The following is a 21,137-nucleotide window of genomic DNA, read 5'->3' as shown; positions in this document are numbered from 1 at the left end:
GTCATATAACTCAGGTTTGGGATGGGAAGACACCTGGTGGTAGTCAGTGTGTGGGTATGCAATGAAGCTCGATTCCGCCGCAGCCGAATACTGTTCACATGGACATTGGACAATGTGTAATTTGCGATCTAGTAGGTTTAGGTACTACAATTTATGGCTTTTGCGTTTCAAGTGCGGCGATATTTTTGTTTTTATCCTACGCTGTCTGTGGTTAGTTGTCGACGCCGAATGGTCTGCAAAGACTGTCGCAAAGTTCATTAGCGCAAAACGGTGTAATAAATTAAATATCCCAGTTGGTGCTATAATGGTTACAGATATCGTTGCCAGGTGTCAAAGGCAATAGACGTCCGGTAGTAACCTTGTATGTATTTCCCAGGATTTTTTGAGCATTGGGATCATGTGTTCTGAGCAGCTTTGATAGGCTTTGCTTCAGGATCGACTACCTGGAAAAATCCTTAAAACCTAGAATTATCAGAGAGTTATTGGCAACTTGGAAAAATCATGGAATTCCCATGTTAGTAAGGGAAATCACCAAAAGAGAAAGCGAAAATGCTGTATTCATATCATTTGTTCTTAGGTTCAAATACGAAGAAATATACACCTTAATGCAAGAATAAATGGAGCATATGCTTGAGCGTATGCCATAGGGCAAAGAGCTACAAACATGCTGTTAAACAACTCACCTCACCATTGGCTGAGTTTTCTTTCGTACAATATTCTTTCGCCTTCAAGTGCATAAGTAGGATAGAATTTGTTTCTGGTGGGTTTGAACACTGGCGGAGTTAAACTAGGGCACGTGACCCACCAAATCGAACATTTGTTTCCTTAAATTTAAATATAGAGTAAAATTTCTAGATGAACTTTCCAAGAAATTCCTGCAAGGAAAAACTCCAGGAAATTCATCTAGAAATGATTTCAAAAATTCCTTCAGCGATTTTTTCATAAAATCATCCGGAAACTTCTTCAGAAATTCATGTGTAAGTTTCAACTCTGGGTATTCTTTTAAAATTCCCTTTTGGGAGTATACTGGATTTTCCTTTAGGAATTCCATCGGATATTCAGTGGAAAGTTACTTCAGGAATTTCTTCGGATACTCCATTAGAATTTTTTTCTAAATTATCTCCAGGAATTTTATTTGGAAGCTGGTAAGGATAAGGACGATGTCTCGGTCGAGCTTCTCAAACTTGAAAGTTTGTATCAATTTATCCACTACATATGAAAAATTATGGGAGGATGAAGAACTGCATGCCGACTGCTTGAATGGACTCATATGCGTGATCCAATGTTCTGTTTAACCCGAATCGGCCTGAGTGAAAGAAAAAAAAAATCAAATCACTGCCATTTTGTAATTTTTTGTCGTATTGGCCTGGTTTTATCACTGCTTTGCTCGTATGGATCCCAGAATTCAGAATACATCTTTGGACTAATAGGATAATAGGACCTATCCGGAGTTATTCCGGCAGTAAATTTGACCACAACTTGCATTTTTGGCTCTATAAGTCCAACAAAATGTTGCTTTTTTAGTCTCAATTCATATCATTTCGGTAGATTTGTATGTAGGGATTATGTCAGAACCAAAAATCATGGTGACACCTGTTCCAGAAATGGCCAACAACGGGGTTTCTTCGAACTGACCGTTCGGGAACCGGCCCAAAATGGACAGTTCAATACTTTTGCTGCATACTAGCAATATGAGTATCAAACTTCAGCATTTTGGAAGACTAGGGGAATTATGACATCCAGACATGATATTGGCCACCCTGGAGCCAGTTCCGAGGCCCTTGAGGATGTCTTCGGGGGCACCAAAATCGGCCAATTTCAAAATATTAACAATTATTACCATTTTTTTGGGAAACGACTGTGGGGTTTAATTATAGATCATTAATTAACGACTACTCAGTCTCATATGATTAAAACGAGTTTTTATTCGTCCGACGTTTCGACACGGACGACACTACCCGGGTAGAAGCCATGAACAGAATAACAAAACATGATATTGACTTGATTGATATAAGAGATAAAAGAACAGGCAACAATATCAAAAATTTGCACCGAAATATCATTTAAATATCAATATATGCTATGGATAAGAACAAACTAATGGTAAATGATATTGATCACTTATTACAAATAGCATAACTTGATCTTCCCATGATATTTTGGTGCAAAATTTTGATATTATCGTTTGATCTTTTATCTCTTATATCAATCATGTCCATATCTCATTTTGCTATCTTATCAACATTTGATATAATTGAGCTATTTTCATCTACTCGGGTAATCCCGTGTCGAAACGTCGGACGAATAAAAACTCGTTTTAATCATATGAGACTGAGTAGCCGTTAATTAATGATCTATTACCAATTATGGCAATATGGATATCAAACTTCAGCATTTTGCAAGACGAGTGGAATTAGGACATCCAGATATGATATTGGCTACCCTGGGCCCTTGGCTCTTGGGGAAGCCTCCGGGGTCACCAAAATCGGCCAATTTTAAAATATCACAAACTTTGGCAAAATTGGTATCAAACTTCAGCATTTTGCAAGACGAGTGAGATTATGACACCCAAATATGATATTGGCCACCTTGGGGCCAGTTCCGAGGCCCTTGGGGACGCCTCCCGGGGCACAAAAATCGGCCATTTGCAAAATATCACGAACTGGAAATATGGGTATCATTTTGCAAGACGAGTGAATGTATGACATCCAGATATGATATTGGCCAGCTTGGGGTCAGTTATGAGACACTTGGGGAAACCTCTGGAAGCACCAAAAACAGCCATTTAAAAAAAATAGAAACTAGGGAATTAAGGGAATTACACATCAGCATTTCGCAAGAGAAGTAAAATCATGACATCTAGTAAGGATTACGGAGATATTATCCACTCTTAGCACATATCTGAAGTCTTTCCATGCAATAAAATAATTTTGATTTGCAGATGCTGGAAAAGGCCGATTTTGGTTCCCCATAGGTTTCTCTAAGGGCCTCGGAACAAAAGGGTGGCCGGTTTCCCCAGAATCATATCTGGATGTCACAATTCCACTAGTCTTTCAAAATGCTGAAGTTTGATACCCATATTGCCATAGTTTGTGATGTTTTGAAATTGGCCGATTTTGGTATCTCCGGAAGCTTCCCAAGGGCCTCGGAACTGGCCCCCGGGGTGGCCAATATCATATGTGGATGTCATAATTCCACTCATCTTCCAAAATGCTGAAGTTTAATACCCATATTCCATAGTTTATGATATTTTGAAATTGGCCAATTTTTGTGCCCCGGAAGGCGTCCCCAAGGGCCTTGGAAATGGTCTCAAGGTGGTCAATATCATATTTGGGTGTCATAATTCCACTCGTCTTCCAAAATGCTGAAGTTTGATACCCATATTGCCATAGTTTGTGGTGTTTTGATTTTGAAATTGTCCGATTTTGGTTCCCACGAAGGCTTCCCCAAAGGCTTCGGAACTGACCCCAGGGTGGCCAATATCATGTCTGTATGTCATAATTCAAAATGCTAAAGTTTGATACCCATATTGCTAGTATGGAGGAAAAATGTTAAACTGTCCATTTTGGGCCGGTTCCCGAAGGGTCAGTTCGAAGAAACCCCGTTGTTGGCCATTTCTTATGGAGCCAAAAAAGGAAGTTGTGTTCAAATTTACTGCGTCTGACCCAGTGACCCAGGGATCCGTACGTGCAGAACAGTGATAAAACCAGACCAATACGACAAAAAATGACGAAATGGCAGTGATTTGATTTCTTCCTTCACTCAGGCCGATACGGGTTAACAGATTGGGACCGCTTCGTCGGCGAATACCAGGTAGGTTTTCGTGGGGGGCAATCAACAACGAATCAGAGTGTTTAGCCTGCGGATGATCCTTGATAGATTCATCATCAAATCATTCTTGAGTTCAGATATTGGAGGTCTACAAGACCAACAGAGTGAATCAACGGCTATTTAGCTTATGTATCAGTGGCAAAAACCCCATGAGACAGCATTAAACCAGTATATGACAATTATAACATTCCCAGAATATCTTCGGTACTCCAAAGCGTTCTTGAGTTCATATAGAGGTCTACAAGATCAACAGAGTAATCCATAAGGTCTTGAGCTTGTATGTTAAATTTAGAAGCCCAAAGGGACATCATTACATCACTATATACAAATCATAACATTCCCAGAATATCTTCGGTATCATACATGAGCTATTCCAACTCATAAAAATAGTTGAGACATCGAAGATCTTCGTGTTGAACATTTTTAATATTAAGATCTATACTTAATAACTCAAGAACAGTTTGGAGTTTCGTAGATATTGAACGAATTATGTAGTGTGTCTGTAATGGTGTTACGAAGTACCGTGGAGCTATTCCAACTCATAAAACTAGTGAAGACATCAAAGATCTTCATGTTGATCGATTTGAATATTAGGATCTGAGCTCAAGGAGTGTCGTAGATGTCGAACGAATTCTATAGTTTGTCTGTAATGGTGTAACGAAGTCCCGTGGAGTTATTCCAACTCATAAAACTAGTAGGGACATCGAAGATCTTCTTTTTGATCGATTTGAATATTAGGATCTGAGCTCAAAGACAGTTTGGAGTGTCGTAGAAGTTCAATGAATTCTGTAATGTGTCTATAATGGTGTAACGAAGTACCGTAGAGAAGTTCCAACTCATTAAAATAGTTGAGACATCGAAGATATTGTTGATCGTTTTGAATATTAAGATCTGTACTCAAGGACAGTTTGGAGTGTCGTAGATATTGAACGAATTCTGTGGTGTGTCTGTAATGGTGTTATGAGGTACCTTGGAGCTACTTGAACTAATAAAATTAGTGAGGACATCGAAGATCTTCATGTTGATCGATTTGAATATTAAGATCTGTACTCAAGGATAGTTTGGAGTGTCGAACGAATTCTGTAGTTTGTCTGTAATGGTGTAATGAAGTCCCGTGGAGCTATTCCAACTCATAAAAATAGTTGAGACACCGGAGATCTTTATGTGGATCGATTTGAACATTATGATCTGTATTCAAGGACAGTTTGGAGTGTCGTAGATATTGATCGAATTCTGTGGTGTGTCTGTAATGGTGTTACGAGGTACCTTGGAGCTATTCCAACTCTTAAAACTAGTGAGGACATCGAAGATCTTCATGTTGATCGATTTGAATATTAAGATCAATCAAGGACAGTTTGGAGTGTCGTAGATGTCGAAAGAATTCTGTAGTTTGTCTGTAATGGTGTAACGAAGTCCCCTGGAGCTATTCAAACTCATAAAAATATTTGATACATTGAAGATCTTCGTGTTGATCGATTTAAATATTAGGATCTATACTCAAGGATAGTTTGAAGAGTCGTAGATGTCCAGTCTGTAATGATGTTACGAGGTACTGTGGAGCTATTCCAATTCATAAAAATAGTGAGGACATCGTAGATCTTCTTGTTGATCGATTTGAATATTAGGATCTGAATTCAAGGACGGTTTGGAGTATCGTAGATATTGAAAAAGATCTGTTATACCGCTGGGCAGGCGCAGAATTTTATCATACGGCATTTCAATTCTAATTATTCAACAATAATATGGTAAAGTATGCTATTGATTCCTAAGAACATCGAGATTACAACTCAAGGATAGATTGGATGCTCTAGATCATCGTAGTGCCCGTAACCTGAATCGCTTAAAACTAATTTTTGACAACTGATTTTCGTCTTAGGTCATATATGACCCATCCGTATTAAATCGGTTAAGATAGTTATAAAACATTCTTTTATTCCTAACAAATCTCTTGACGGGCTTACAAATGCTTGGAAGTTCAACAAAAATGAGGAAGGGATTTTGTTCGGTATTTTTTCCTGTAAAATTGTGGCAAGGACTTATGAAAGTGTTTTCCAAAACACATAACTTATGCTGAAAATGAAAAGAATTTTGATTATGTCATATGCAGCAGAGATAAAGTCTCGCTTAACTTTTCAAAAGGACCTAAGTAACATTTTTTTCATGAATTAATTTGAATAGTGTTCTGCAATGGCCCTCTGTTTACTATGATATTACTACAAAGAAAAAAGTTATGATTTCACTTACGGGGGAAATATTTACAAAACAATTAAAAAAAGGGAATACCCCGAATTACGATACATGATTTATGGCCGTACAGGGCGACTGAACGAATAAGTAAACGATGTGTACAGAGCTAGTCATTATCACATCTAACGAGTAATTCCAGATATATGAATTCGTCGACAACTCAAATCGCATGCCATCCTTTTCCACCTCTGGACCAACACCGTTTGAACTGCCACGTTCTCTACCAGCCACCAAGTACTTAGTTTTGACAGAGTTTATGATCAGGCCTATTCCTCCAGTCTCCAGTTTAAAAGGCACGAAAGCTTCTTCTACTGCTCTGCGATCTACACCAATGATGTCGATGTCATCCACAAAACCAACGTGTTTGTTAGACTTGTTGAAGATGGTTCCGTTTCTTTGCACATCAGATCTCCGGATTGCACCTTCCAGAGCTAGATTGTATAGCAGACGAATCGGATGTCTCACCAGATATTCTGACGCTTGAATTGGATCCATCCAGCGTCGCACAAATCAGCCTAATAAGCTTTGCCGGAGAGCCATGTTCTAGCATTATATGTCACTGCTCATTCTGTTTCACTGAGTCGTACGGTGCCTTGAAATCTACAAACAGATGATGAATCCGAAAGTTGTATTCCCGGAATTTTTTCAAAGATTTGTCGCAGAAAACCGCTTTGTTATTCGCCAACAAAGGCCTCCGCAAACGTACACAGTCTGATAAACGGTATTCGGGATATTACCTTGTAGGAGTATTGAGGAGGTGGTATTGACTTATAGCTCGATAACTAGCACAATCGAGTATGTGCCTAGAGATGTCGTAAAATCCCGATTAATCGATTACTTTCGATTATTGAATCGGTTAATCGTTGAGTAGTAATCGATTATAAATTAATCGATTATCACAAACATGAATCGATTAATTGAAGTAATCGATTGATTTGCGACATCTGTTAGTGATGTCGTAAATTCCAGATTAATCGATTAGTAACTAATCGTGGGTTTCATGGCCGTGCGGTAAGCGACGTCAATCGTCTAAAAGCATGTGCTGTGGATGTGGGTACGATTCCCGCACTCGTAAGGAGAAAACTTTTCGTAAAGCGAGAAATCCTCAACTGGTGTAAAGTGTTTTTTTTTTTTTTTTTTTTTTTTTATAGAAGGTAACGGAAATCTGCTATCAGACACCTGGGGAGGCGAACCCAGGTAGTGTGGGGATGGGATCACTACTCCCGACCCACTAAAACCAACTCCTTCTTCTCCAGTCACACCCCCGGCCCGCAATTAAGCAATACATCAGGGGTGCGACTATTTGAGCATTGCGCTCTCTCCTTGACGCCTCAACTCTCCTTACCGTCCCATGCACCATCTGTGCACAACGACATACTGGCACCAAATGTGCCCCAACACTCACCTGCCTATGCTACGGGAATAACAGCAAGGAAATTGCAGATACCTTGCAGGAGGCACCTCTTGATGATATCCCATAGCACAGGCAGTCCTCATTCAGGGCGGTATCCACTCCGTCCTGCAACAGGGTGGTACCACCTGTCTGCCAAGCCGGAGGCGACCCTAGGGCAGTGAATCCTATGCAAGTCTTATCTCGGCTACGAGGCAGACCAATCACCCATCAACCCAGGTAGCGGTACCTCGGCACCAGTCAGGAGGTAGAGGTATCTTACAGGAGATACCACAGTCTGGCGCCCCGCTGTCTAGGTTGACCTCACTCATTATAGTGGTTCACTAGTCCTGCACTAGAGAACCCTACTTGTCCACCCATCCAGAGAGGATGTGTACATGGTTGGTACCTTGGTTGCTAAGCACCTTACCATGACAACAATCCCCCGGCGTGGGTAGACTACTCATTCTACTGCCGAAGCAGTCCGCTCACTGCCCTGTTAAGCAGGGACCCTCACTGCGGGTGTGTGGGTACCACCCACTGCCACCCTACTGCCTAAGCAGCCACTCAATCAACCATCCTTACCGTGTGAGACTTACTTGTGTGCTCACCCTTACATTCGAGAACTCACTCCGTGAGATATGTACCCCATTCTCCTTGAAAGTAATACCCTCATCTCCCTTGCACTTGCACCACTTGTGCACCACTTGGGGGTGTGCGGGTACCACCCGCTGCCACCCACTTGCCGCCGAAGCAGCCCTCCCTCTGTGGAACCTCCACAGGCTCCGTTAACTACCTGGCTAATTGTTTCACCCCCCAGGTCATTCATCCCCTCGGCACGGGTCGCCTGACACCTTGGGATTCGGGGTTAGGGGCTTGTATGCTTTAAGCGGCACACGGTCGCTTGCTAGGGTCTGCTTGCGGATACTTATGGTTTTTGGGAGGGAATTAACAGAGCCCCCTGTTAACCCCACCACCTCCTAGGCAGAACCCCCTGACTCACAGACAGCTGGGGAGGGGTCGTCAAGCCCTTGGACATGGTCCCTGCTGTCCCTACTGTCCCTGCTGCCCCCCGTGTAAAGTGTGCTAGGTGTAAAGTGTTCAGGCTGAAAATTTATTGAAACCCCTAGAAAATTCAGAGAATGTTTATTTTGAAAATGAATGCAACCATGCAATTATCCACTACAAACGCCATCCTTTTGGCTAGAAAACGTACGTATTTTTTTATTGACCACTTTTTTCCACCCAAGTTACCATCATCGTCGCCGCCGCCGTATGACGCTGTGCTGTCGGCGTTAGGGTTCGGTTAGACTTTCTTCCTTACAGCAGCCAATCGGCGGAACAATTAACCTTGAGTGTGGGAAATATATTTTTGGAAATACGCGATGGAAGCGCGTTTGGACTCGGGACTTGACTTGGCCAATATATTATTGAGTAGATACAATTTGGCGGTGCGATGTGGATGAAAACTAAGGTGCATCGGGGCACAACAAAATGTTCCGATCACAGAGACAACTGCTAGCCTTTTTTTGCAGGATCTATCGAAGACGGGCTCGAACATTTTAAATTGTTAAATTTTGGGGAATTGTCACAAATTTCTTCTCTTGTGATCACCAATAATGGCCTTGCGAGCAAAAGCATAGCATTGTCAATCCGGAGATGGCGAGATCGATTCTCAGTCCGGTTAAGAATGTTTTCGGGTATGAGACATTCTCGGCACCCTGGGCATATTGTATCCATTGTGTTTGCCACACATGACACAAGATACATACTCATGCAATGGCAATGCAGTGCAATGGCTTTCAATTAATAACTGAAGAAATGCTTATAGAATACTATGGTGAAAAGCAGGCCAAGCTCCAGTTGGAATGTAGATCCATAAAAGAAGGAAAAGGAGATCATCAGCAATAATCATCAAATATTATTTTACAGAACCATCTATGCAATTTAACTAAATTGCTAACAATTCATAATTTTAATAAATATATAAAATGTTTCTTCTTACCTTAGTGTACCTTGAGTAAATGATTAGCGATATAATCACCCACTGCTGTGCCGTTATTGTTAACAGAAGCTTCTGTTTGGGAACTTTTCTGCGTCTGTTTTCGGTAAATGTTATTTTTAGAATATTCCTTTCAGAGCTAGATTTTGTTTGTTTATATCAAACAGGCAAGTTGCTCCCCTTAAAAATCATCTTACATGTCGACAAATTCCATGTCAAATATGCCCTTTTGCGACTCTAATCTGTAGATTCTTTCTTTTTTTTATTACAACTTTACAGGCTTGCATCGACGACAACTTAGATATGGTGGAATTCCTGGTACAAAATGGAGCCGATGTCAACAGAAAGGACAATGAAGGATGGACGCCCCTACATGCCACATCTTCCTGCGGGTAAAGTTTTTATTATTTGAAGAAAAAGGAAATATTTCGCTTTTACGACGAGCTAGTTTAGCTATCGTATAGTGTTCAATAAATTTCGGATTTATCTTAAATGCCGCACAATATCTTCCTTCCCAACGCACTTTTTCTAATTCTCTCCACCCGTACAGTTTCCTCAGTATAGCGCGCTACCTAATAGAGAATGGCGCCGACCTGGCGTCAATCAACAGCGACGGCGAGCTGGCCCTGGATCTGGCCTGCTCGGACGCCATGGCGGATCTCATCCAGCGACACATCGACGAACAGGGCATTGACTGTGAGGACGCTCGGCAGGCCGAGGAGAAGATCATGCTCAGTGACGCCAAACGGTGGCTCCGCACCGACAGTACCGATTGTGATAAAGCCCACCCGAAGACGGGCGCCACGGCGCTGCACGTGGCCGCTGCCAAAGGATACGCGAAGGTGCTCGGCCTACTGCTGGACGGCCGGGGGGACTTCGACAAGCAGGACGTGGACGGTTGGACGGCGCTACACGCGGCCGCCTACTGGGGCCAGAAGGAAGCCGTACAGATGCTGCTGGGTGCGAACGTCGACATCGACATCCAGAACTACAGCGGCCAGTACGCGATCGATATCGCACAGAAGGACATCATGCCACTGCTGGACGAGGCACGGAAGAACTTCAAACGGCCCAAACGGCGACCGGCTAGTCAGATTAGGTGGGTTCAGATGTGGCATCCTGCTGGAAATTTGATGGAAAAGGATTTTTATTTATATTTGCAGAATTACGGATACCATTGAGAACAGCATCGAGACACCCACGAAGGTCATCCGGGTGGAGGTGAAACCGATCGACAGCAAAGAGCAAGAAGGTGAGTCAGATGTTTGTTTGTTTTCGAATCGCATATGTTTGTCTTATTTTCTTTGTCCTGTAAACACGTCGTTCTGCCGTGGTTGATTTTCTTTGCCAACGTTTGAGTAAATTTAGAAGTTATTAGCGGCAGCGAATTGGACGAAGAAGAAGAAGTGGAAGATGAGGAGGAGGAGGAGCAAGAATTAGAACAGTCATTGGAAGAGGAAAATGGGATTGAAGAAGAAGGGAATGGGAGTGATCGCGACGGGAGTGTTGAACCTGAAGAGTCCGCTGAGGAGGAGGAGGCGGAAGAAGCGGATGAACCGGAAGAAGATGCGGAAGAGCAGGAGGTCGAGGAGGAGGAAGCCACGGTAGAGCCGGAAGAGGAGGAGGCTTCTGAGGTGGAGTCGTCGTCTTCGTCGTCGTATTCTTCTTCATCATCGACCGAAAGTTCAACGTCATCGAGCGAGAGCAGCATGACCGAAGAATCTGAAGCAGGTATTGCACGGAGCTGCACGGGAACGTCCGAATCGTTGTTATTGGCGTTTTGTTCGTGCCTGCGCTGCGCAGTATTAGAGTATTTTGCGCGTGCGCGCCACCCGCTAATCATTACCCTGCCGCTAGCAAAGCTGTGTTGTTTATTATTCTATCGCTCCTGAAGATTTGTAGAGAATGAAGACACTTACAGTAGTTTTTGACGAACTGATTCGGTATTGTCGGAGTTTGAAATAGTTGTCTCGCTCATTCTATATCTCGATGGCATCGCGGCTATCCACCCATTTTGAGTCTGTGCATTAGTAAGGAATTATATATTTAGAAATGCATATGTTTTTCAGATTACAAGCTTTATGTGAACATCCCATTTTTTCTTTACAAAGTAAACGGAAATTGAGTAAAAGTTTATTTAGTGTAATAATTTGTAATTAGTCGCGTATTTGACACGATTCAATTTATATGACGGAATACCAAAAACTCGGTAATGGGAAGTTTTATAAGTTTCAATACTGCCATAAGCTGGCAGAGTAATGGAAATGCTATTTTACATTTTTTGTGTGTGCGGCTGTCAAGTTTTCAGATGGAAAAATGTAATACTGGTAAGGGTAACTCGCAAGATGTTGAAAGGTTAGAATACTGTTGCAATCCCATGCCAATGTAATAATTTCATTCGTTCAATGGTTGGCGATTTCCATCATGTCGTTTATTGGTGCATATATCACTTTACCGAATACGACAGTTTAACAAAGCGATTGTTATTCACCAAAATGGCAAAATTTAAAAAGTCTACTCGCTCAAACCGATCAAATCAGCGATCGACGAATATTGATCAGTTTTCATACCCGCACAATTCTTTCCTTTGCTTATCGCTGGAATGATCTTAGCCCTTCAATATTTTTCCTAGTTTTTTTATGTGGAAAGAATTAAAAATTCAAACAGATACGATTTTCTCGTGAAGTGGGATAACAACTTAGGGGTCGTTCAAGAATAATGTCACAGGTTTTAGGGGGGGGGGGGTAAACAAATACGCGTGACGGAGAGAGGGAAGGAAATATCAAAAAGTAGTGGAAGTCATGTTTGAATAGCCCCTTAGGAAACTTCCATTTTCCATCTCACTGGGAATTCGACTAAAGCAAATCTCAGTTCTCTTACTAAAATACGGTCTCTACTTCAAACAAACTTCTTATATTTCTTCCGTTGAAAATGTTGAAGGGAAAATGGGAATGTTTCGAGCTATTAAAGTTTATGGGTTTTTGCTATAGAATCGGCTTGACTAGAGTTTTATTTTACTCACTCTTATTTTTTCCTATTGATTAACTGATGCACAGATATATGATTGACTATAGATTGAGCGTTACGCCATAACGTTTCAAAACAATGTCAGGTATTTGCTCTGTTATTTATCTCTATCAAAATACTTTTGAACGATTTTTCTACATTGCAATATCATTTTTGGTTATACCAAGTCAAACTATAAAAAATATATGAACTTGCAAAAATATTCAAGATGTTCAAGAGCTTCCTATCGTTTCTTGAATCTCGATGTTAATACTTTACATGACCAACAGAGCATTTTGCGACATGACGATGATCTGGAACAGCTTCTTGGGATAAAATGACATGATTGCATTTTTAGTATTTCTAGACCATCAAAATTTAATCAATACTCCAAACCAAACTATTCTTGAGTTCTGATGTTGATCGTCTATATGGTCAAGCATTATAATGGGGTCTAGGCTATGTTTCAGATTTGGGATTGCTCCACGGGCAATCACTTTCCTGATTCTATGACACAACTCCAAATTCTATTACCCATAACGCTATTACCCGGAATGCGACTATCTCGAATATCATTACCCAGAATTGGTCACTGCTACACTACTCCGAATTAGTTATTACATCGAGTTCATAATTCATTTTGAGAGGCAACCCACGGACTGAAAATCTTTTTCTTTTTCTTCTTATTGGCATTATATCCTCCACTGACTGGACATTGCCGCCTCGTAGCTTAGTGTTCATTAAGTACTTCCAAAGTTGTTAACTGCGAGGTTTCTAAGCCAAGTTGCTATTTCTGCATTCACATATCATGAGGCTAGCTCGATGATGCATTTATGCCCAGGGAGTCGAGAAAATTTCCTAGACCTAGCCAGCTTCAGCATGGTCTTGCTTTGTAGCCGCGCATCTTACCACACGGCTAAGGAAGGCCCCAAAATGTGTTTTTAATAAAGACCAAAAAAATTAAAATCAAAAGGTTACTCAGGAAAAAATATTTACAATTCATACACCCAACCAGCGGATGGCAAATTTCAATACAGTTCTGCATGAGAACCCAAAAGAAACTGTATAGAATTTTGGCATCTACAATTTCGGAAGATCATAATAAAACCCCTTTATTGAAATCTTACAATTTTGTATACTTGTAATACTGTATCTGTATAAACAGCTTACATTTATTGTATTCAAAGCTTGCTGAATTGTTGTCCCTGCTGAACGGCCAGTTCCTTTTTGCATAATTTTAGCAGGTAGCAGTGCGTTTTTTGTTGGTTGGAGGGATCGTACTTTCGATGAGACGAAATCAAGCTATCTTCGGGTCGGGGAGAATCTTTTTTCTTGGTTTGTAGTGGAAGACATCTTTCACTCAACTCAGTCACACCTCCCTTCTGTAGAACGTGGTAGGGTAACAATGGTATTTTGGGCATCTGAATATATTTTGGACTTTTGGCTATATTTTCTTTAACCCTTGTGTGGCCGGCTGGGTACCCGGGTACCTTTTTGGAATTCAATTCGTAATATCTAAATGAATTTTCATAGTAGGAGGTTGAAACTCTGTCATATCCACAATAATGACGGCCAAAATCGATTGTACGGGTTAACTGAAATTTTGATTAAGGAGGGGTGGAGGGAGGGGTTCTGACATTTTTTTACCCTTCAAATGGCCGGCAGGGTACCCGGGTACCCACGAAACTAAAATGCTTATATCTTTGGAAATTTTTAACCGTTTTCAACCGTTTTGGGCTCGTTCGATTCAGAATTTTGTCCTTTATCATGCTGTTTTAGGATTGGACCGGTCCGGTCTCTCGGATCACCGGGAAATCCGGATTTCTAGGGACATGTCCTGCATAGATTATACTGATCGTGGATTTCGGTAGGTAATCAGCAATATGGGCATCAAACTTCTTGATATTTCATCAGCAGGTTGATTTTTATTGATTTGGGTCCATCAGACGTGCAGATCTTCAATTGGCCATTCCAGAACAGGTTCCTCGAGGGGTCATAGGTGGCCATGAACAATTTTCAAGGGAACATCAACAATATGGGTATCAAACTTCTTGAAATTATTTTCAGCGTGTGTTCTAGACGACAAGTTGACTCCGGAGTGGCCATTTTGGAACAAGTTTCCCGGGTGGGGAAGGGGGGAGGGGGGTGTTTGGTCAAGGTTGGCCAAAAACATTTATCATTGGATCACCAACAATATGCAGGGCCGGATTTAGCCGGAAGGGGGCCCCGGGGCCGACAGCTTGTGGGGGCCCCAAAATGTACAAAAAAGGTTGGTTTTGGTACATAAGATTTGTGGAGGCCCGGGGCCACGGCCCCCCCATAAATCCGGCCCTGAATATGGATGTCAAAATTCTTGAAACTTCCACAGCGGACTGTTGTTTATTATCTTGGTTCCAACAGATGTGTAAAAAAATTGAGTGGCCATTTCGGAACAGGTTCCCAGTGGGGTCATAAACATTTTTCAATAGAACCTCAACAATATGGGCATCAAACTTGACAGGTTCGCCATAGGGTCTTAAGTGGCGATAAATACTTGTCAATATAAATAAATATAAATAAATTTAAAAAAATAGAAAGCTGCAGTTTTTTTGTAATCCGTGTGTTGAGAGCAAAATCATTGCAAGGACCACCCTTTGACACCAGAAGGCAACCAAGTGGACCACCGAAAGCTCCAAAACATCCAGAGAAGTTGCCAATTCTGAAAGTTTATCCTGCAAAACTGAGACTTTTTAGAATTTTAGTGTTGTAGCAATGAGCGAGCAAAATCAATACAAGGACTACTCATTCATCCCGGATGGCCACTAAGTGTTTTTTAGAAAGTGCTGGAACATCAGGAGAAATGACCAGGTGTAGAAGTTTATATTTTGAAGTTGCAATTTTTTTTATAAATCTATTATTGGCGTAATGCCAATTCTGGAAATCCGTCCTAAAAACTATTACTTGTTGTAGCATTGTGAGAATAAAATCATTGCATGAGCAACGCATTGACCACCATTTGTCATCTGGCACTGAAGGTCCGGAACACCCATAGTAAAGACAAATTCTTGAAAATCGTCCTAGAATACAGTGATTTGTTATGAATGTGAGAGCAAAACTCCGCTAAATGGTCCTCCGGGAACTCCGGAACATTCTGAGAAAAGGGCCAATTTTTAAATTCATTCTCGTAAACCGTACTGTTTTACAAAACAATTTATGCATCAAAATGAGACCAATATCATTTCAAGAACCGAACGTTGACCCCGGGAGGCCACTAAGTGGTGCTCCAGAAGCTCCGGAATAGCCGAAAAGGTAATCAATTCTACAAACTCGCCCTAGTTGCTGTGTGCGATAAAAACAATTGGAGGATCATTCATTGGCACCGTGTGGCCGTTAGGTGAGCATCTGGAAGCTTCGGAACTTTCGATGATGTGCCCATTTTTAAGTCGTCCTAGAAAGTTGTGAGTTTTTAGAAATCGCTTGTTGAGAAATGTGACACCATAATTGATGCAATCTAAACAGATAGCACCAATACATCCAATAATGCTGCGACTTTCAATAAATCGTTCGTTCACTTCAAGTGATGGAATAAAATGGGATAGTACAAAATCGTATTATGACAAGTGAAGACACTCCACTAGAAGCAAGCCGAATATACCTCTGCACTTGGTACGAGCTCGTACGGAATTTATTGGAGTTTGTGGGTCAAGGTTCGAGAGGCAGAGGTCCGTCTTGGTTACCGAACTGCCAATGTTATAGATAGAAAGCAACTGATGGAATTTATAATTGGATGTAGGAAACAAGCTCTTTAGTTCATTTCCAATTCTAGCAGATACTGCTAGAATAGTCAAGTTGAAGGTATAGGAATAGAAATGGAAATGGTATGGAAGTCCATTTCCAGTTCTAGTGAATGCTAGAGATAAATATAAAGAAAGATACAAAGTAGGAGAATGGAACGGACCTTGGATTGAACCAACGACCTCCCGCGTATGAGGAGAAGCAGTAGCCTTATGACTACCACGCCCGCACTCTTCTCCTTCTCTTTTTACTTTGTTACAAAAAAATTGTTCACGATTAAGCAAATGTTGAAAACAAAATGTAAGAAATGACGATTGCTTCGGGAATTCCGGTATTAGAATCATAAGGGCGTAGCTGTTTTGATCGATTTATCTTCGATTTCATGGTTGTAATGAAGGATGATTGCATCTTCTACCTGAAGTAAATATAAAATAGATGAAGAGAAATCGATCAATACAGTTACGCCCCTATGATTCTAAGCGCGAGCAAAGACTCTGCTTCTATACTGCTATTACAAATGATTTTCGAAAGATTCTAGAACAAACTGCAATAATTGGCCACTGCTCTGGATGTCCTTGCACTTCTGGAGCATCATTTGAGGACCACCAGGTAGCCCTTGCATTAATTTTGCTCTCTCAACAAATGACGAATTTCAAGAATTAACCACTGCTCCGGATGATTCGGAGCTTCCCAAGTATAACTTAGTGTCCACCTGGAATCAATTGATGGCCCTGGACATTACTTTACAACGAATTGTTTATAAAACAAAGCGAAAATTTCTAGAACAAACTAGTATCAGATAGAGGCCACCTAGAATCGAAGAGTAGTGCATGTATTGGTTTTGATGTGGCAATGTTAAAACAAACGGTTTATGAAAAGTCACATCTGTCTAGAAGAATTTCTGGTGGGTCTTCTGCTGGTCACTCGGCGTCAATGAGTGGTCCTTGCATTGATTTTGCACTCACATTGCTAGATAAATTGATTTAAAACAAAATGCGGCTCTGAAAATGAACATTCCTGACTCCTCAGGGAACCTATTCCGGAATTGGCAATCCGGGGTGAACTTGTTTGATGAACCCAAATAGATAAGAAATAAACGCTTGAGACAATTTCAAGAAGTTTGACACCCATATTGTTGAGGTTCCAATGAGAAATGTTTTTGTTCAATCGCGGCTCCGGGGAACCTGTTCCAGAATGGCCACTCCGGGGTCAACTTGTCTGGTGAGCCTAGGATCATGAAGGACATACGCAAGAGTTAATTTCATGAAGTTTGATACCCATATTGTTGATGTTCCATTGAACAATGTTCATGGCCACCTATGACCCCTCGAGGAACCTGTTCTGGAATGGCCAATCTGAAGTCTGCACTTCTGATGGACTCAAATCGATAAAAATCAATCTAGTGATGAAAATTAAAGAAGTTTGATACCCATATAGCTGATTAGCTACCGAAATCCACGATCAGTATCATTTATGCAGGACATGTTCCTGGAAATTCGAATTTTCCAGGAATCTGATTAACCGAATCGGTCCATCCTGATAACATCTTTATAGAAGAGAAAATTCTGAATCGAATAAGCCCAAAATTGTCGAAATCGGTTGTAAATTTCCAGAGATATAAGCATTTTAGTTTCGTGGGTACCCGGGTACCCTGCCGACCTGTTAAGGGTGTTTTTTTTGCCGGCCACACAACGGTTAATAAGCTACATAAATGTGGTTAGACATGTGATAATGAAAGAGACTAAACATACACATTATTCCAATTTATTTGAAGAAAGCTAAGTAGAAAAACATGAAAAATATAGCCAAAAGTCCAAAATATATTCAAATGTCCAAAGTACATCACTTACCCGACCTGGAGGATAAACGGAAATTGTGCCTAGGATAGATGTACCAGCCGCAGCCGTGGCTATAGCACCAGTTGTCGCACTAGTTTATTATACACCAAGTGGCACATTACATCACCACAAAACGTTTTCTGATCAGTAAATCATATTCATATGACACGATAACACCTTTAATCTCCTCTAAATCAAACAATCCATAATTGTAACAAATGATTTTGCTTAATTTTTGTTGGCCTTTGCATCAGTTGTCGCAATAGTGGTCCCATTATGGCCAATCCCATAAGAAAACAATGGGATTTGCCATAATAGGAACCAAAATTAACAACAACGAACAACTTTTTCAAGTGCCAGCCAGGCCATCATCACCTCGGCATGATCTGCCTAGGATCCGACGTATAACACGCGTCAATACCGAAGCTCCATCAATGCTAGGGATCCAAACAGCCATCCAAAGCATGAAATCGAATAAAGCCCCAGGGGTCGACCGCATATCAGCCAAGATGCTCAAAGCTGACCCGATGACATCCGCTCAACTACTGCATCGTTTATTTCGTAATATCTGGGACACCGCAACTTTCCCGGTCGACTGGATGCAAGGTATCTTAGTGAAGGTGCCCAAAAAGGGTGACCTGACTGTATGCGATAACTGGCGAGGCATTATGTTGCTGTGTACCGTTCTTAAAGTTCTGTGCAAAATTATCCTAGCCCGGATTCAGGAGAAGATCGATGCGACTCTCCGGCGGCAGCAAGCCGGATTCCGTGCCGGAAGATCCTGTGTGGACCATATTGTCACGCTCCGAATCATTTTGGAGCAGGTCAACGAATTCCAAGAGTCCCTTTACTTGGTATTCATTGACTACGAAAAAGCTTTCGACCGTCTCATTCACGAGAATATGTGGGGCGCCCTGAGACTCAAGGGGGTTCCTGAGAAAATCATCGGCCTCATCGAAGCACAGTACGAGGCCTTTTCGTGTAGAGTGCTGCACAATGGGGTCCTGTCCGACCCTATCCGGGTCGTAGCTGGTGTGATGCAAGGATGCATTCTATCACCTTTACTGTTCCTCATTGTAATCGACGAGATTCTGGTAGATGCGATTGACCGTGAACCAAACCGCGGGCTGTTATGGCAGCCTATAACCATGGAGCACCTAAATGACTTCGAATTGGCGGATGATGTTGCACTCCTCGCGCAACGGCGCTCTGATATGCAGAGTAAGCTCAACGACCTTGCCGAGCGCCCCTCTTCGGCAGGTTTAGTCATCAACGTCAACAAAACCAAATCGTTGGATGTAAACACGGTGACTCCTTCCAGTTTTACAGTAGCCGGGCAACCAGTGGAGAATGTTGAAAGCTTCCAGTATCTTGGTAGCCAAATGGCGTCATACGGTGGTACCAAGATCGACATAGGCGCACGGATAAAGAAAGCAAGGGCTGCCTTTGCGAGTTTAAGAAATATCTGGAAAACAGGCAGATAAGTGAACGCACCAAAATACGAATTTTCAACTCTAACGTGAAATCTGTGCTGTTATACGCTAGCGAAACATGGTGTGTATCAGTGGAGAACACTCAACGGCTGCAGGTGTTCATTAACAGATGCCTGCGGTATATTATGCGGGCCTGGTGGCCTCACAACTGGATCTCAAACAACGAGCTCCATCGTCGTTGTCACCAGAGGCCGATAGCAACAGAAATTCGGGATCGGAAGATGGGCTGGATCGGCCACACTCTACGTAGGGGTGGAAACGAAATCTTTAAACAAGCATTAGAACCCAGCGGGACATCGCAGTAGAGGCAGATCCAGAGGCTCATGGCGGCGAAGCCTCAATAAAGAAATAAAAGAAGTCGACTGAAATCTAACCTGGCAACAGGTTAAAGCGATAGCCGGGCAACGCTCAGGATGGAGATCTTTCAAGTCGGCCCTTTGCACCACCGGAGGTGTACAGGATCCATAAGTAAGAACCAAAATTAAGAATATTGCCACAGCTGGTACATGCGTTCCTATTATGGATTAAGCAATTTTGAGTACTATCACTAATTTTAATGCGGTTTTCACATTCGTTCTAAGGAGCGAAAGAGAAACCTGCCGCTTGACATATTAAAACCACCCATATGTCTTTTATTAATATTTTTAAAAATAGTTTTTTTTAACTATGGCGATGATTGGTACCCCCACCATACTTGATGATTTTCATTTAATCATTTTTATGCATGCCTCATTCACTTCTCGCGAAAATTTTCGGGAACCAATTATAACTATTTTATGACGTACCGGGCCACTTTTTAGTGACTTTTTTCAGATCAGTCAATGAAAAGACTATTTTTCCCCGTTATAACGTACACTTTGAAAAATTATTTTAATTTAGGCACCGTGGATAATCAAAGTTCGGACATACTCAAACTTCGGACACTGCAATTTGTATAGGAGCTCAGTAATTCGTTCATAATTCGTTCATGTTAATCCCGTGTTACAGAGATAAACGACATGCTTTATGATTGTGATGGTAATTAGAAAGATGAGACTTAAAATGTGTGTTAACAGACTAATTTCATAGCATAGCATAGTTTGAATTTGCACGGTAGTTACAAAATAATTTACTAAATTGTTACGATCATTCATGTAGGGTTGACATTATTGTATGGAGTCTAATTTTGTCAGCTAGAGGCATTAATTACTGTTTCCCCAGTTTGCGCTATCCTCAGAATTCTCCCGATGTATTGGATGATATTGAGTTTTGAGTTAATAGGGTTTTGGGCATATTCTATGGACAACTGTCTAGTTGATATTAGTCAAAGCCAAAATTTGTTGTTTTTAGGTCTAAGTCAGCCAATGACGAGTAAAGTATTGGTATTGTAGATTCAAGCTTGGAATATGTACCAGATTATTTTTAAATTAATCCTAGAGGAAATTTCTGAAGGAGCTCCCAAAAAAATTTCTGGCGAATTTTATGGAGGAAAATTCCTGTAGAAAATTCTAAAAGAGTTTCAAAAAGAAAAATCAATTCTTGAAAAATTCTGATTGAATTCAAAAAGTTATTAAAAC

General features: G+C 41.3%; 1 protein-coding gene across 13 annotated transcripts in view; it reads left to right on the top strand.

Annotated features, from left to right (window-relative positions):
* The window catches only part of LOC134209197 (protein phosphatase 1 regulatory subunit 12A), a 285,951-nt gene that overhangs the window by 119,278 nt on the left and 145,536 nt on the right, over nucleotides 1-21,137 (top strand). For 9 of the 13 annotated variants that reach the window (XR_009978727.1, XR_009978728.1, XR_009978732.1 and 6 more), the window contains 4 exons: nucleotides 9,750-9,862; nucleotides 10,021-10,569; nucleotides 10,634-10,722; nucleotides 10,839-11,201. Coding sequence is in view for 1 of the 13 variants with exons in the window: in XM_062685190.1 (XP_062541174.1) it covers nucleotides 9,750-9,862; nucleotides 10,021-10,569; nucleotides 10,634-10,722; nucleotides 10,839-11,201 (1,114 nt within the window). In the remaining 12 variants the exon portion in view is untranslated. The remainder of the gene's footprint in view (nucleotides 1-9,749; nucleotides 9,863-10,020; nucleotides 10,570-10,633; nucleotides 10,723-10,838; nucleotides 11,202-21,137) is intronic. The other 4 variants (XR_009978737.1, XR_009978735.1, XR_009978736.1 and 1 more) reach the window with 1 other exon arrangement.

Source organism: Armigeres subalbatus, chromosome 2 (assembly GCF_024139115.2).
Source record: "Armigeres subalbatus isolate Guangzhou_Male chromosome 2, GZ_Asu_2, whole genome shotgun sequence".
Taxonomy (NCBI): domain Eukaryota; kingdom Metazoa; phylum Arthropoda; class Insecta; order Diptera; family Culicidae; genus Armigeres; species Armigeres subalbatus.
This window is presented reverse-complemented; position numbering and strand designations above follow the sequence as displayed.